Source organism: Melozone crissalis, unplaced genomic scaffold (genome assembly GCF_028551555.1).
Source record: "Melozone crissalis strain CALT ecotype California unplaced genomic scaffold, PUWL_Pcris_2 ptg000023l_1, whole genome shotgun sequence".
Lineage (NCBI taxonomy): Eukaryota > Metazoa > Chordata > Aves > Passeriformes > Passerellidae > Melozone > Melozone crissalis.
Window position 1 is genome coordinate 40,874,122 of NW_026535801.1, and position 16,102 is coordinate 40,890,223.

Consider the following 16,102-nt stretch of genomic DNA (forward strand, 5'->3'; position numbering starts at 1 on the left):
CTGTGCTCTCCTGGATGTTCCTGCTGCTCTGCAGCTCCTGTGTTCTCCTCCTGTGCTCTCCTGGATGTTCCCACTGCTCTTCCAATTCCTGTGCTCTCCTGGATGTTCCAGCTGTCCTTCAGCTCCCTGTGCTCTCCTGGATGTTCCAGCTGTCCTTCAGCTCCTGTGCTCTCCTGGATGTTCCAGCTGTCCTTCAGCTCCTGTGCTCTCCTGGATGTTCCAGCTGTCCTTCAGCTCCTGTGCTCTCCTGGGTTCCACCTTGTGATCCAACTGTGACTGTCCATAGTGTTCCTCTCTGTTTTCACGGAGGTGCTGTAGTGTTTGTGGCCATGCCTCCACAGTAACTTCCCTCCCAGCTTTCTTTGCTGGGGTTTGTCTGTCAGTTCTCCCTTTCACTCCCTGTCACGGCACAGAGGAAAGCTGAAGCTGATCTTTTTTTTGCAGCCATAGTAAGAAGCAAATGGAAAATGTGATACAGGAAAGGCAGTCACGGTGGGAGTCTCCAAGAGCATAAGTGCCCCTCTTTGGAAAAACTTGTGGGATGCTGCAAGTCTTGGCCTTCTGTACATGGTCCCTTACACAGTTTGTACGCACAGCAGCTCTGCATCGAATGCCTGCCCCAGAAATTGTGTGGGGATTTCCCCCACGCTCAGGGTGCTGCAGGCAAAGTGCTCAGGGAATGAGGTCAAGCTGTGGCTTGGGAGGGACTTCAGGGCTCCTCTCGTTCCGTGGGCAGGGACACTCCCACTGTCCCCAGGTGCTCCCAGCCCTGTCCAGCCTGGCCCTGGGCACTGCCAGGGATCCAGGGGCAGCCCCAGCTGCTCTGGGCACCCTGTGCCAGGGCCTGCCCACCCTCCCAACCAGGAATTCCTTCCTTTGAGGCATTCCAGCCTGGGAACATGTTTCTGTGCCCAGCCTGGCATGGGGAGCTGGCTCCCTGCTGCCGGCCTGGGGCTGATCCCCAGCGCTGGTGCTGCGGTGCTGGCACGGGGCTGCACACACAGTCTGCCCCTGCTTTGAGCCCTGTTGGTGCTGAACCACTGTCTGGGCACTGCTGGGGAGCGTGGCCAGCCCAGGGTGTCCCTGGGTGCTGATGGGATCCCTGGGGGGAGGGATGCTGTCCCTGACGTGCTCCAGCCCCAGGGAGCACGGAGCAGACTGGGCCTGCTTAACATTCCGCTCAGCCCCGAGCGCATTTGTCATTCAGCACCCGAACACTGGGCCTATTAAGGGTTTGCCTGACCCACATAGGGCTGGTTTCACACCCTCTGAGCTGGGTGCAAAGTGCCACTCAGCGCTGTCCCTGTGTGTGTGTGCTGCTGCTGCTGCTGCTGCGGGCCCTGCTCCTGCTGCACCCGGGTAGGACGGGCTGGGCTCTGGGCAGAGGGACTGCAGCAGGGCTGGCATGGCATGGCATGGCATGGCACGGCATGGCATGGCATGGGAATGCAGCTCTGTCCCTGTGTGTGCTGCTGCTGCTGCGGGCCCTGCTCCTGCTGCACCCGGGTAGGACGGGCTGGGCTCTGGGCAGAGGGACTGCAGCAGGGCTGGCATGGCATGGCATGGCATGGCACGGCATGGCATGGCATGGGAATGCAGCTCTGTCCCTGTGTGTGCTGCTGCTGCTGCGGGCCCTGCTCCTGCTGCACCCGGGTAGGACGGGCTGGGCTCTGGGCAGAGGGACTGCAGCAGGGCTGGCATGGCACGGCATGGCACGGCATGGCATGGCATGGGAATGCAGCTCTGTCCCTGTGTGTGCTGCTGCTGCTGCGGGCCCTGCTCCTGCTGCACCCGGGTAGGACGGGCTGGGCTCTGGGCAGAGGGACTGCAGCAGGGCTGGCATGGCATGGCATGGCATGGCATGGCATGGCATGGCATGGCAGTGCAAGAGGTGCTGAGGAGCTGATCACACCTGTGGTGCTGGGATCAGGGTTGGTGGCACTGTCACTGCTGCTCCTGGTCTGCCTTTCCGTGGGATTGGCCGTGCCTGTCACACTCAGGGTCACTGTGGGCTGTGGATATCTACTCTGATCCCAATACTCTTTCATCCTTCAGCTTTCTCAGCAGACACCAGAGCACTCTGGCTTGCCTCTGTCTAGACTTTGTTTAGAAGTTACTAATATTGCTGTGAAAATCTCTAATTAAGATATCGCTAGTCTAAATTTCAACTTGTCACAACATTGTTATTAGTTTCTTCAAATCGTTTATTCTGCGTGTACCAGATCCTGACATGGTAAAACTGCCAATTAATTTTTATCTTCTTTTCTTCCAGTAAAAAATGGCATTTCAGAAGGCAGTGAAAGGAACTGCTCTCATTGGAGGAGGTGCCATAGCAACAGTTTTTGGCCTCTCTCAATTTTCTCAGCATAGAAACAAACACGTAAGTATTAATTATGATTTTTGATAAAATAGGAAACTTAAAATCTGTCACAGCATATGTCAGGCTTGTACAAATAGTTTTAAAGAATGACCTTTGGCTGCCACTGGGGGCTTTACTTAGTTGCAGGAGGAGTGGAAAGGCCTGACTGAAGTAATAGTGCTGTCTGCACAGTGTTTTCAAGCTGAGAGGCTGGAACTGAAACCAGCAGCACTACCTGTGAACGTCCCAGGCTCAGCACAGAGCTGGTGCCAGCTCCTGCTGGGTTCCTGGGGCTGGGGGCAGGAGCTGTGCCAAGGCAGGGGCAGGGCAGGCTCTGCCCCATGGGCTGGGGTCCCTGCAGGGCTGTGCCCAGCTGAGGGCCATGGGCAGGGGCAGCTCCCGCAGCAGGGCAGGCTGGTGCTGCGAAAGCCAAAGCAGCACATCCCATGGCAGTCTGTGCCCTGCACCTTGCTGCTGCAGAAAACAGATTTCCTGGGTACCTGCTCCTCCCAGCAGGGCTGCAGTGGCTGTGCTCTGGAGCTCCCTTCTTCACCATTGCACCATGGACTTGTAGGGCTGGCACATTCCTCTGAGACCCCCAGTCCAACCGTTCTCCTAGCACTGCCAAGGCCACCGTGTCCCCACGTCCACAATGGCCTTTAAGTCCCTTTTCTGCGTGTTTCTGTGGGGAGGAGGAGGAGCAGCTGGGAATGAGATGAGTCATGTCTGGGGAGCCAAGCTGCAAGTGGATAAGGCAGGATTCTTATGGCTTCAGATACTGTTGCAGAAAATAAACCCCAGCATTTCAAGAGAGCTCCCCGTCGTGCTGCCTGCCTTGCTCCAAGCTGGTAATGTTCTCTCCAGAGTCTCTGTCCCAGGATTTTACAGCCTGCCTTCATTACTGGCAGAAATGGCAGCTGCAGCTTTTAGGACTGCTAAATAAGAGAGATGGAAGGGAAAAGTCACCTGGGGAGCTCACTTGTTGCATATTGTCTGCAGTACCCCAGAATTCAGGGAATTCCTCTTTTGCTGGGGATGGATAGCTGCTCTGAGCTTCCAGAGACAGATTAAACCCCGGGGTTTTACAGAGTGTGATCATGGGGTCAAAATCACAGAACCACCTTTTAGTGCTTTTATCCCAACTAATTTTTCTGTGCACACACATCTGCTGGCATTTTGGGTCACATGTGCAACTGGAACTGAGTCACTGAATCCCAGAACAGTGTGGGTTCAAAGGAGCCTTAAAGCTCATGTCATCCCTGGAGGTGTCCCAGGCCACGCTGGACAGGGCTTAGAGCACCCTGGACAGTGGAAGGTGTCCCTGCCATGGCACTGGATGAGCTTTAGGTCCCTTCCAGCCCAAATCACTCTGGAATTCTGTGATTTGCCCTCAAACACTCAGACACTGCACGGCCCAGGTGGCACAGGGAGCCTTTGCCAGCTGCTTCACCAGCACTTCCAGCACTGATGGGGACACAGAGTTGGACACAGATCCTCCTCCTTCCTGACTGCAGTGCTGCATTCTGGTTTTGGGCCTTTATTGAATGCATCAGCCTCAGTAGGTGTGAGATGGGGTGTTCTGGACATGCCAGGTTGGACTGGAGACCGCTGCTGGCTTTTCCTTCCCCTCTCCCCTCATGATCACTGAGGAAAAGGCAGTGCTTTGGTTTGGAATTGCAGGATTCTGCTGTCCTTTCCCAACCCTGCTCTTCTGGTGTGTGGGTGTGTTGTTGGTCAGTAGGAACTGCTCAGCAAGGTGAATCCAATGTGTGATAATACGATAATGCATCAGGGCCTGCTCTGGGGAGTTCTAATTACTGTATTTTTTTGTTTAAATGAATAAGGATGATGAATTTGACTCTGCAAACCTACCTGGAGATTTACAGTAGCAAATTAACGAGAGCACTGGATTATGGATTACTAGATCACTTTATAACTTGATGATTAAATTCAAACTGCCAAACTAAATTCCTCTCACTAAGAGCGTAATCAAAACCATTCAGGGAACTCTTGCCTGAGAAATTGTAGATATAAACAGCAATTGCTTATTTCAGTAAACACACTTGTTCACTGCCAAACTAATCACGTTACTGCAGATGGAATCCCTGTGTGCAGCTTTTCTTCACTCCCCCATTTAATTGACAGCAAGATGCATCATATCTATATCAATTCCTGGTACTAATCACTCTGCTTATATTCCAGGGCTAATCTCCACACTCTGGCTATACCAGGGGCTGGATGCTGGGACTCTGCTCTGGGCTCTGCTAGGAGCCATTTGTTGTAAATAATGAGTTTAAAAGCAAACCTAGACATGGAGTTAAACCCACCTGATGCCAGTGTTTCTTGAACTCCAAATCTCTCTTTTCTGGTGTTCTGTTATTTTCCTGAAGTAGCATGCTTGGAAATTTCTCAGGAAATGTAGTGCACAGTAAATTTGGAGGGGATTTTCCTTCTCCAGAGCTCGTGGAAGTTATCACGTGTCACTGAGCTTCATCAGCCTAAACACGTGCAAGATAGGGTGTTTTAGTGTCCCCAATTTCCTGCTTGTCACTGCTGTCTGGCAGTGCCAGGGTGGCCTTTAAGGTCCCTTCCAACCCAAGCCCTTCTGGGATTCTGTTATATGCTCTGTTGTACTTTGGGGATATGAAAGGGTTATGGCAGTGCTGGAGCCGACAGGGCCGGTGAGAGAGCAGGGCACGAGGCAGGAGGAGGTGGGGATTCGCAGAATTCCGTGGTCAGGAGAATAACGAGGCACCTGAGTTTCTCTGAAACTCCCAAACTTCTCACCTGTCTCCTCCCAGCCCCAGAGTGCCTCGGGAGCTGCAGGCTGTGTGTGAGGGCTGCTGTGCCTGTGAGCAGAGTTTGCTGCCTTTGCAGCTGGGCACAGCTGGGCACAGCTGGGCACTGCAGCTCCTGAGTGCCCTGCATGGGCTGGAGGACAGAGCTGATCCCACAGGGATCACCACGCTTGGGAACAAACAGGATTCCTTATAACTCTTATTTTTTATTTCTTGTCCCCAGTCCATCTCCTGCCCTCCTGGAGCCCCCTCAGGCCCTGCCAGGGGCTCTGAGCTCTCCCTGGATCCTTCCCTTCTCCAGATGAACATTCCCAGCTCTCCCTGGATCCTTCCCCTCTCCAGGGGAGCATTCCCAGCTCTGCCTGGATCCTTCCCTTCTCCAGGGGAGCATTCCCAGCTCTGCCTGGATCCTTCCCTTCTCCAGGGGAGCATTCCCAGCTCTGCCTGGATCCTTCCCCTCTCCAGGGGAGCATTCCCAGCTCTCCCTGGATCCTTCCCCTCTCCAGATGAACATTCCCAGCTCTCCCTGGATCCTTCCCCTCTCCAGGGGAACATTCCCAGCTCTGCCTGGAGCCTTCCCCTCTCCAGGGGAACATTCCCAGCTCTGCCTGGATCCTTCCCTTCTCCAGGGGAGCATTCCCAGCTCTGCCTGGATCCTTCCCTTCTCCAGATGAACATTCCCAGCTCTCCCTGGATCCTTCCCCTCTCCAGGGGAGCATTCCCAGCTCTGCCTGGATCCTTCCCTTCTCCAGGGGAGCATTCCCAGCTCTCCCTGGATCCTTCCCCTCTCCAGGGGAGCACCCCCAGCTCTGCCAGCCTGGCCCCAGAGCAGAGGGGCTGCAGCCCTGCAGCAGCTCCAGGACCCCATTAGATCCTCAGTATGAAGTGCAGGACCCTCTCTCCAGCCCCACTTTCCCAGGGATTGCACTGTACCACAGGGGCAGTGGCGGTGGCTGCTGCTGTCCTGAGGGATTTTCATCAGCTACTTCAGTCAGCATTACAGTCAATATCATCCCTGATTGCAGGATGAACCTGCCCATTAATTATCCTTGGAATATGCGCTTCCTTGAGTCATGGCTGCTAGTTTTTAGATTTTATTTTCAGCTCTATGGCAGAGAGAGGGGCACAGAACTAATGCATTTAAATCATGATACTGCTGAAGAATGAGCAAATAATTCTGAACAAAAATATTTAGGCTGCATGCACCATATAATCTGAACTGAGGCTTTTTGTGCTTGGCTGGAAAGGAGTTTCTGTGGTTTGTCACTTGAATTTTTATGAGTCTGCTCTTTCCTGTCTGGGAGATCTGGGCAGAAGCTATTCTGCATAGTTAAGTCTGCCATTTGGCCTGGAGACTGTGCCTAAATAAGGTCTTAAATTAGGGTTAAACAGGTTTTTCTGGTGTTCAAAGTGTTTATAATTTTCAAGAAAGTCTGGAAACGTTCAGAATTCAGTTTAAGTTGACGTTAACAGCAGAGAGCCTTCAGAGACTGCTCAGACCCTTCCTGCTTGAGCCATGGTCCGTGGTAGGTGGCTGAGCATCAGCCCTTCTCTCCACAGTCACTGCACACAGCAGCATTGGCTCTGGGAATATCAGCCCAAAGAGATCCCCAGGGCCATTCCAGGGAAATGGGAGCTTGGCTGCAAACTGCCACGTTGTTAAGCTTTGTCACTTTAAACTTGTATTTTAATGCGCTGCAGGACATAAACTGCATTGCTTAGAAGTTTCTCAAAAAGGAGGTGAAATCAGAGTTTCTTTGGTGTTTCAGGGCACTATGTTTGACAATCGCATCACTCCTGAACCTCATTGAACTTGAGCTTGGATTAATGCCACTGCATGAGATGGGAAATGTACACGCAGCTCTGGTGAATTTTTTGATGGAGAGTCCAGAGCCCAGCCATGTGTCTGTTTATTAAAATGCTTCCTTTGTAGTGCTTATTACAATAATAACAGCATCCTGTAACATTTGAGAGTTCCTAGAAGTAATGAATACAGGCGGTAACACTCGAGTGCGGTGTTACATTGAGGTGGGCAAGGTGAAGTAGAGGTGGGGTATCCCTTCATGGATTCAGTACTGTTTGCTGCTCAGTGTTTAATACAATGTGATTGTGAAAGGTGGGGGCAGTGGCTGGCAATAGGTGAGTTTACCCTTGTGGCTGTAGAAGAGGCTGTGTTTGGGCTGTCTGCCCCCATATCTGTGTGTGTGCAGAGCCAGGCCAAGCCTCACGGCTGTGTTCCCCCCTGCAGGGTGCCCTGGTGCAGGTGCAGGCTGCGGAGGCCGTTCCAGGCAGGCAGGAGCATCTCCCCACGCGGGAGCAGCAGCTGGCGGCCCTGCAGAGCGGCGCGGAGTTCGACGTGCTGGTCATCGGCGGGGGAGCCACGGGCTGCGGCTGTGCCCTGGACGCGGCCACCAGAGGTGAGGGCTGGGCTGTTACCTGGGGGTTACCTGGGGGTTACCTGGGCTGGAGCACTCTGCTCTGAGGGGCTTTCCTCAAGTGCCCACAGGCAGAGCCTGGCTGTCCTGGCTGGGAAACCTCTGCTCGCAGAAGGACCCTGAGGAAGGTCATGGAGCCATGGTATTTTCTGAAAAATCCTTTCTTTAGGGTTTTTTCTCCTGAGAAGCTGAGAAGCCTCAGGAACAAAATGTAAACAATGATTATCTGTGGAATGCAACAGGTGCATCTGTGATTGGTCTCATGGGGTTGTTTCTAATTAATGGCCAATCACAGGCAGCTCTCTCGGACTCTCGGTCCGAGCCACAACCCTTTGTTATCATTCTTTCTTTTTCTATTCTTAGCCAGCCTTCAGAGGAAATCCTTTCTTCTATTCTTTCAGAATAGTTTTAATGTAATATATATCATAAAATAATCAATCAGCCTCCTGAAGCAAGGAGTCAGATCCTCATCTCTCCCCTCAGACCCCTGTGAGCACCGTCACAAGGTCATGCAGCACAGGCTCCCCACCTTTGGGGAACTGGCCAGAGCACAGAGCCCTGAAGCTCTCAGGCTCTTTAACCTGGACATGCACCTCAGAAGCAGAGACAAAACCCCTGGAGAACCTTTCAGTTTGAGCTGGGAAACACTCATCCAGCAGGTGTGGTAATATGAATGGATAAAGCTGTAGGGACCGAGCACAGGGAGATAAGTCTAAACTCCAGCCTGGTTGTTATATTTAATAACACGGGACAAAGATCTTCTCCCTTCTGCCTCTGCTGTGCTGTGGCAGAAAGTGCAGTTGTAAAGCAGACAGAAATGATTACAGTTAATCTCTGTTTATCCTTTTCTTGGGTGTACTGGTTATATCAGTAGGTCTCTGAGGTGTGAAATATTCACGGGCATTTGGTTAATGAGTTGTGTCTCGTTGCTGTTCATTCATGGAACTTGCTCTTTTATCGTGTTTGCTTCGCTTAACAACAAATTTTGCTTTTCGTGTGTTTGATAAATCTTCACCAAATTATTTCTGATTGTGTCCATTAATCTTCAGTCACATTCGACAAAAATAAATTGCTCTGATCTTTCTAAGTTACTAGTAATAATTAGATTTTTTTAAGCACGTAAAAGTTTTGGGAGACCAGCAGATGTTAAAATTTCAATGTTGGCATTGCTGAGGGCCCTCGAGTGCTGTGTCCAGTTCTGGGTCCCTCATGGCAAAAGGACATTGAGGGGCTGGAGCGTGGTTGGGCCCAGTCATGCTGGAGTCTTTTCCAGCCCCAGGGGTTCAGTGGTTAAGGCTGACCAGGCTGTTTCCTGTGGATATCAGAATTCCAAGGACATTGAGGGGCTGGAGCACGGTTGGGCCCAGTCATGCTGGAGTCTTTTCCAGCCCCAGGGGTTCAGTGGTTAAGGCTGATCAGACTGTTTCCTGTGTATGTCAGAATTCCAAGTGTGCCCCACGGGTTTGGGCCCCTCTGGGGCAAACTCCAAGTAAGCAGAGCTGCCAGTTGTCTCCCTCTCTGGAATGCCACTTAAATGGTTGCTGAAGAGGTGTGGAGCTCCCTGCTGCAAAGGGTTAAAAGTGCCCACGGAGCCCCTCTGTTCCTGCCATGCATCCAAGCTGTCATTTCCCTGGGGAGCGTGCCCCCGTAATGTGCAGTAATGCCTTTCCATTGTGAAACACCCAGCTTTTAATGTGCTGCTGTTTGAGTTCTGCTTTGACTTTTCCCTCAGGAAGAAGGCGAAAATTTTTCATTACAATATAGACAGTGCACTACACTTTGAATACAAATTTATCCATGTACAGAGTAATTTTTCTTGTGATTGTCTCTACCCTAGAGAAGTGCCTTTAATGAATTACATACAAATTGTGTAATTTAAGAAGTTAATTCGGTTTTCTGGTAACACAGGACTAAAAACAGCCCTTCTAGAAAGAGATGATTTCTCATCGGGGACCAGCAGCAGGAGCACTAAATTGATCCACGGTGGGGTGAGGTACCTCCAGAAGGCCATCATGAGGTTGGATTTCGAGCAGGTAATTTTGTGTGCTGGTTGTTCAGCAAGAATTGCTGGTGGACACTTCACTGTCCCAGTTAGAGCCGAGTCTCCTTTGGAGCTTTCCAGTGCTGGGTTCCAGCGTTGTGTTCCACAGCCACTGTGCATGGGAAGTGTCTGCTCTGGGGAGCTTTGCTGGGCAGTGTCACTGCCAGGCCCTGCAGGCTCTGGGCTTTGGGAAGGGCAGGCAGAGACAGGGCTGATCTCGGAACAAAAACAGCTTGAAACAAAATAAAATAAAATAAAATAAAATAAAGTAAAATGAGACAGGCAATGTCATGAACTGGGGGGAGTGAGTGGCTGTCCTGTTCTGCAATGGAGAGAGAAAAGATGGTAAATGAGTGATTTAATTTGGAATGGGGGAAAAATATTGTAAATGAGCGACTTATTTTGGAATAAGGGAATAAAAGGTGGTAAATGAGTGATTTATTTTGGCATGGGGAAAGAAAATATGGTAAATGAGTGAGAGTTTATAGATGCTTTTGTGCATTCTTGTGTGGGTGGAAGCCTGATATTCCTGTTTTGAGGACTCACATTGTCTTTCCATTGGAGCCTCTCAAAGTATGTTTTAGTGGTTGAGATGCTGCTGCCGGAGTGGTGACTTTTCAGGGGAAACACCTGGCTGGTGTTTGGCAGTGCAGGATGGTGAGGGAGGGCTGGAGGCGGGTGGGTGCTGTGGCTCTGGAGGCGGGTGGGTGCTGTGGCTCTGGAGCAGGGTGGGTGCTGTGGCACTGACCCTGGCTGGCACTGACCCTGGCTGCTGTTTTGCAGTACAGGAGGGGAAGGAGGGCTGGAGGGGGGTGGCACTGACCCTGGCTGCTGTTTTGCAGTACAGGATGGTGAAGGAGGCCCTGGAGGAGCGTGCACACCTGCTGCAGAGCGCGCCCCACCTCTCAGGTGCGCTGCCCATCATGCTGCCCATCTACAAGTAAGCTCTGCTGTGCCTTCTCTCCTTTACCTTGGCTTCTCACAAGCAAACCCTGACCTGGGAGGGGTTTCTTGAAGCTGTCCTGGGGGAAGTTACTGGGCTGCAGAAGCACAGAGTTCTCCTGTGCCCAGCCAGCAGTCGCTGATTTGGGGGGCACTTCCTGGGGTGCAGCCCTTCCAGCACCCCAGCAGGGACAGCTGCCAAGAGCTCTCATTGCCAGGATGTATTTGCTGTTCTTTCAGTGCACCCTTGGCCCCCCAGTGTTCCCAGCAAGGTGGTGTTCAGTCCCTGGGGACACAGAACAGATTCCTCCTCTGAGGAGGGCACTCAGTGCTTTGGGTTGGGTTTTCAGCCTGCAAGAGCAGTTACTCACTGGAACAGGCTACTCAGAGCAGGGAGGTTTTGCTGAAGGAACCTAATTTTATTAAGATCATTGCTGTTTTTATTATTCCTGACTTAGTGTGAGGGGCTTGTAAGAGCTGGAGCTTGAGTAGGTCAGTGGCTGCCTGCATTTATTGTGGTCCTGTTTGTGCAGGAGGCCTTAGAACCTGCCTTGGGGGAATCCTCTCAGCTTGCACACAGCTCCAATATCTCACCCAGAGGCACAACAGCCCCGTTTAGATCCCGATTTTAGAGCAAATAAATCCTTGAATGCGCTTGACTCGCTGCAGGGAGTAGCTCAGTTAAAAACAGTGGCAAACAACACCTAAGTCTGGAGTATTTACATCGTCTTGTTACCACGAGCTCGTAATGCTGCACAAGGTGGAAGTGCTGTAAGAACATTGTGTGTTACTCAGCGTGTTGCAGTAACAGAGTGTGCACGCACCTGTAAACGCTTCGTTCGTACCTTGTCTCCCCCCAGGTGGTGGCAGCTGCCCTACTACTGGATTGGGATCAAGCTGTACGACCTGGTGGCAGGCAGGCAGTGCCTGAAGAGCAGCTACGTGCTGACCAAGAGCCGCGCCCTGGAGCTGTTCCCCATGCTGCGCCGGGACAAGCTGGTGGGAGCCATTGTCTACTACGACGGTGCGTGGCCTGTCTGCCTGCTCTGGGCTGCTGGGCTCTGCCTTTGGGCTTCAGACACGAGTGGGGGGCTGGAGATGGTACCCTGGCTCTCTGCAGCTTCATTGGTAGTGTGGGAGATAAGCCATGTTTTCTGCAGAAACTTACTGGGTGTAGGAGAAAATGCAGTGGCTGTTCTTGGCTTTCCTTGGGTGCAGAGCAGTGTGGAAGTGTTCTGGTGGAGATGTGGTTCCTGACCTTTGGGCAGCAGAAAGGTCTTCACACAAGGTGGATTATAAGGGAATTCTTTTCCCTTTGTAGAACTGTGTTTGGAACAATTCATCAGCTCATCAAAGGGTTCTGGACTGGGAAGAGCTCTGGAAACACACTGGACTCCAGTGGGGTGTATGAGGCTTCTGCCTAAAGCTTGTGTTGTTAATTGCAGGTGTCTCAGACAGAGCCCAGCAGCCCAGTGGAAATCAATTAAAAATTCATATATATGTGTGGGAATAGGTATGTGCAGATTCTTGTTTGAGAGGAGGGTTGGATTTAAAGGATGGACTTGTGTTTAGTTGGTTTTACTACTGATAGAAGCTGCATTTTATCTTGTTTTTAAGGTCTGGAGGAAATGAGAGCAAAATTTGCAAATGTAGCAAAATTTGTTATGGGATTATGTGGCAGTTTTTTACCCAGTACCTGCCATACACAGCACACAGAGAGGGAATTCAGGTTTATTTTTTCTGTATCCTGAGCTATTCCTTTGCTTGTTTTAAGGGATCCCAGGAGCCTGCCAGAAGAACGAAGTGGTTCTCTTAACTGTAATTACACTTCTCTTAAGAGCACTATAGCTTGAAATCTATTTATAATCTAGTGAAGTTTTTTCTGATTAAATAAATAATTTGGCTGTATCATGGCTATTTACTACTCCAGCATTCCAAAGATGCATCTTTCAGGGTAGCCTTAAAATTGGTTTTCACGTTTCTTACATGAATAATTGTTTTAAACAGTGCTGTAAATCTAGAGATTCAGCATCAAGATGCCAGGTGGGCTTTGATGGCAAACACAGGCACGGCAAGGCTCTGAGTGACTGAGAGATGTCCCTGGAGGTTCAGTGCCATCCCAACAGAGGGAAACAAACCCACGCTCACTATTGGGAAGGAAGATAAAATAGAGAAAAAAAGGAAAAATCTGTCTTGCTTTATGTGGCTTTCTCTATAAGACACAGATTAGTTATCCTTGGTTTTAGGCAGAATGTAAAGAAATGCTGTTTTGAGTTAAAATTTAAAAAGCTCTCCAAGCTTGTACCTGCTCTCATCCTGTACCAAACCTCAGTTTCCCTGAAGAGTAGGATGGGTTTGAAGGACTCGGGGATGAAATCTGTGAGGGGATAATGCCCGTGTGAGTGTTCTGAGGCTGCACCTCGTGCAGAATGAGCACTGCCCAGCTGGAGCATTAATTCAGCGGTGAGCAGGCCACGGTTCAGCTCGCTGCTGTCCGTGTCACTCTGCTCTGGGGTGGCCCCTGGGGCAGGGGGCTCCCGTGGGGCTGGGGCACGGGGACTGCTTTGTCCTGATCAATTAACCCGTGTTCTGGCCACGGGAAATGGGCTTTAAGTCACGGCATTTCAGCAAGCTCCCTTTAGGTCTTGTAAATTATTGTACTTGAATTTTAGTGATGTGCTGTCACACCCTAAATCCAGAGGGATGGAGCACAAAGGGAGAGGGAATGGAGCTGAAAGTAGAGGAAGGGGTGATGAAATTAAATTTGTTTTAGTCCTTTCAGAAGGATTAGTCATAAAATAGAGTATTAAATAATGGCAAAGCAAAATACAAGTCTTAAAGTAGGTGATATCTTTCTCTTCTCTGTCCATCCCTTCTCTCTCCCCCGAAGGATGAATTGATAAATTGGCCTTTTAAGGATGGAGTGTCTCAACTGTGAGTGCAGTTAAATGCAGTTCTATCCCGTTTCCTCCCTTCCTCTGTTCCCTGTCGCTGTAAGTGTTGCAAAGGGAGCTGTTAATGGTGACAGCTGTGGATGCCCAGCACGAGGGGAAGAGGCGCAAACGCTGCATGTGCAGGTTGGTGCCGGTGTGCTGCAGCCCTGCCCGGGGTCCCTGTGTCTGTGTGGCCCTGTGGGGCTGCTGGCACCTCCAGCCATCCGTAATTCACGGGGCCGCCGCGTTCCCAACCGCGCCGGGCTCGTCTTCATTACAGCCTCTGAATTGTTTATACAGGCACAAAGAAATGGTACATCGTAAACGCTGCAAGTACCGGCAAGAGCAAATCGCAGCCTTGTCCAGAGGCTATTCCTGCTCTGCCTGAGCATCGGGAAGCCAAAGCATATGTTGGATGTTAGCCGGGGTGTACACAACGTGTCCTATTTATTCAAGGTTTGCTTTGAAGCCACAACTTACAAGTTTGTTTCTTAGGGGGACATGTCAGACTGCATTTAGCATTTGTTGGTATTAGGATACTCCTGAATAGCAAAAAGGCAACATTTTGGGGGGAGAAGGCGGCTGCTATCTGAGCAGGGATCTGTCAGATCCACTTAGGGGCTGCGGGAGAGCTGGAGAGGAGGCGCAGGGAGAGGCTGGGCTCAGCTCAGGATCTCGGGCAGGATTGTTCCAAAGCGCTTTAAATGGGAGAATTCATCTCCATTTAAATTATATAGAGTTCATTATGATAACAACTAGGAAAACCATTAAAGCAGGGATCCAGCTGGCCAGAGTGTGTCAATGTAAAGTGTTCAGCAATTCCAAGTGGCACGGTTCTCTTCATGATACATTATTTTTCTGTCTCTAGGTGCTTGCAGGCTTCTTTAACATATTTTGCCTTGCAAGAGCCCTTAGGTGTGTAAGGAAAATCTGTGTTCTGGAATCAGTCCTGAATTTTAGATTCTAGGGCTCTGCTGACCGTGCTTTCTGAATTTGCTGTTATTTCCTGAAAGAAGAAATTAACATATGCTGTGTCTGGGACTCTCTTGCCACGTTGAGGTATTGGATTGTTTCATGTCTTGTTCTACAAATCTCAGTATGTTTACTGGGATGTAAGTAGTTGTTTTTTGCTTTTTGCATTCTCAGTAGTTTTGCATGCATTCTCTGCTGAAATATTTTAATATGGACGTTATTTAAAAGTAGAAAAAGCCTTGGCAGAGGATTTCGCTTTCCCTGTTTACAGCAAACCCCCTGAGAAATCCTTCCCAGGCACACATGCACACACAGACACACACACAAAAATCAATGCAAAAGAGTAGGGCATTCATTAAGCTGTCAAAAATGGAATAAATGCTTTTTTTTATTTGGGCTCTTGTAGCTATTTTTCCTAGGATTTGAGTGTGTCCTGAATTATGAAATGTTATAGCTTTATAATTCATGTTTGACAAATGGATATTTGGAGATGTTGAGCTGTAATAGGGGTATTACAGACAACTCTGTGGCTGTTTTCCTTCCCTGGATATAAAAACTCTGACAGCTTGTCACTGAACAGACTTTCCATAGGTGAATTTAAACGCGCAGCTGCTGATATTTCCTGGTGTTTCCAGTCTGAGACTGGGTGGGAGAGAGAAGCCTTGCAGGCACGCTGACCGTGGTGTGGCTGGGAATCACTCGGTGTGTGTCCGTGCCCAGTTGTGTGCCAGGGCACTCTGCATCTCAGAGCTGCCCATGAAACCCTGCAGGGTGTGGGGCTGGAAGGGGCACAGAGCCCAGCACAGAGCTCTGGACCATGCTGGAGCTGGAGCTGGTGCTGATGCTGGTGCTGGTGCTGGCACAGACAGGCAGACCCAGCTCCCAGGGGTGCACAGAGCCCAGCACAGAGCTCTGGAGCTTGCTGGTGCTGGCATGGATAGGCAGGACCAGCTCCCAGGGCTGCCCAGCTCTGTGGGATGGAGGTGCAGGGAGCCCAGGATGGACCTCTGGAGCATTCTGGTGCTGATGCTGGTGCTGGCACAGACAGGCAGGACCAGCTCCCAGGGGTGCAGAGAGCCCAGCACAGAGCTCTGGAGCTTTCTGGTGCTGGCATGGATAGGCAGGACCAGCTCCCAGGGCTGCCCAGCTCTGTGGGATGGAGGTGCAGGGAGCCCAGGATGGACCTCTGGAGCATTCTGGTGCTGATGCTGGTGCTGGCACAGACAGGCAGGACCAGCTCCCAGGGGTGCAGAGAGCCCAGCACAGAGCTCTGGAGCTTTCTGGTGCTGGCATGGATAGGCAGGACCAGCTCCCAGGGGTGCAGAGAGCCCAGCACAGAGCTCTGGAGCTTTCTGGTGCTGGCATGGATAGGCAGGACCAGCTCCCAGGGGTGCAGAGAGCCCAGCACAGAGCTCTGGAGCTTTCTGGAGCTGGAGGTGATGGTGGTGCTGGTGCTGGCACGGACAGGCAGCCCCAGCTCCCAGGGATGCAGATGCAGACAGCCCAGCACAGAGCTCTGGAGCATTCTGATGGTGGCACGGACAGGCAGCCCCAGCTCCCAGAGCTGCCCACCTCCCTCGGGCACACGCCGTGCCTCGCCGCTCCGCTCCCGCCGCGCTTTC

General features: G+C 51.1%; 1 protein-coding gene across 2 annotated transcripts in view; it reads left to right on the forward strand.

Moving 5' to 3' along the window:
* GPD2 (glycerol-3-phosphate dehydrogenase 2) overlaps positions 1-16,102 on the forward strand; it is a 47,464-nt gene that overhangs the window by 8,463 nt on the left and 22,899 nt on the right. Inside the window, exons 1-6 of one of the 2 annotated variants that reach the window (XM_054277765.1) lie at positions 1,766-1,795; positions 2,273-2,380; positions 7,406-7,574; positions 9,501-9,625; positions 10,476-10,573; positions 11,436-11,599. In XM_054277765.1, the coding sequence (XP_054133740.1) occupies positions 2,279-2,380; positions 7,406-7,574; positions 9,501-9,625; positions 10,476-10,573; positions 11,436-11,599 (658 nt within the window). In that variant the 5' untranslated portion in view covers positions 1,766-1,795; positions 2,273-2,278. Of the gene's footprint in view, positions 1-1,765; positions 1,796-2,272; positions 2,381-7,405; positions 7,575-9,500; positions 9,626-10,475; positions 10,574-11,435; positions 11,600-16,102 lie in introns of those variants that run through there. The other variant, XM_054277764.1, reaches the window with a different exon arrangement.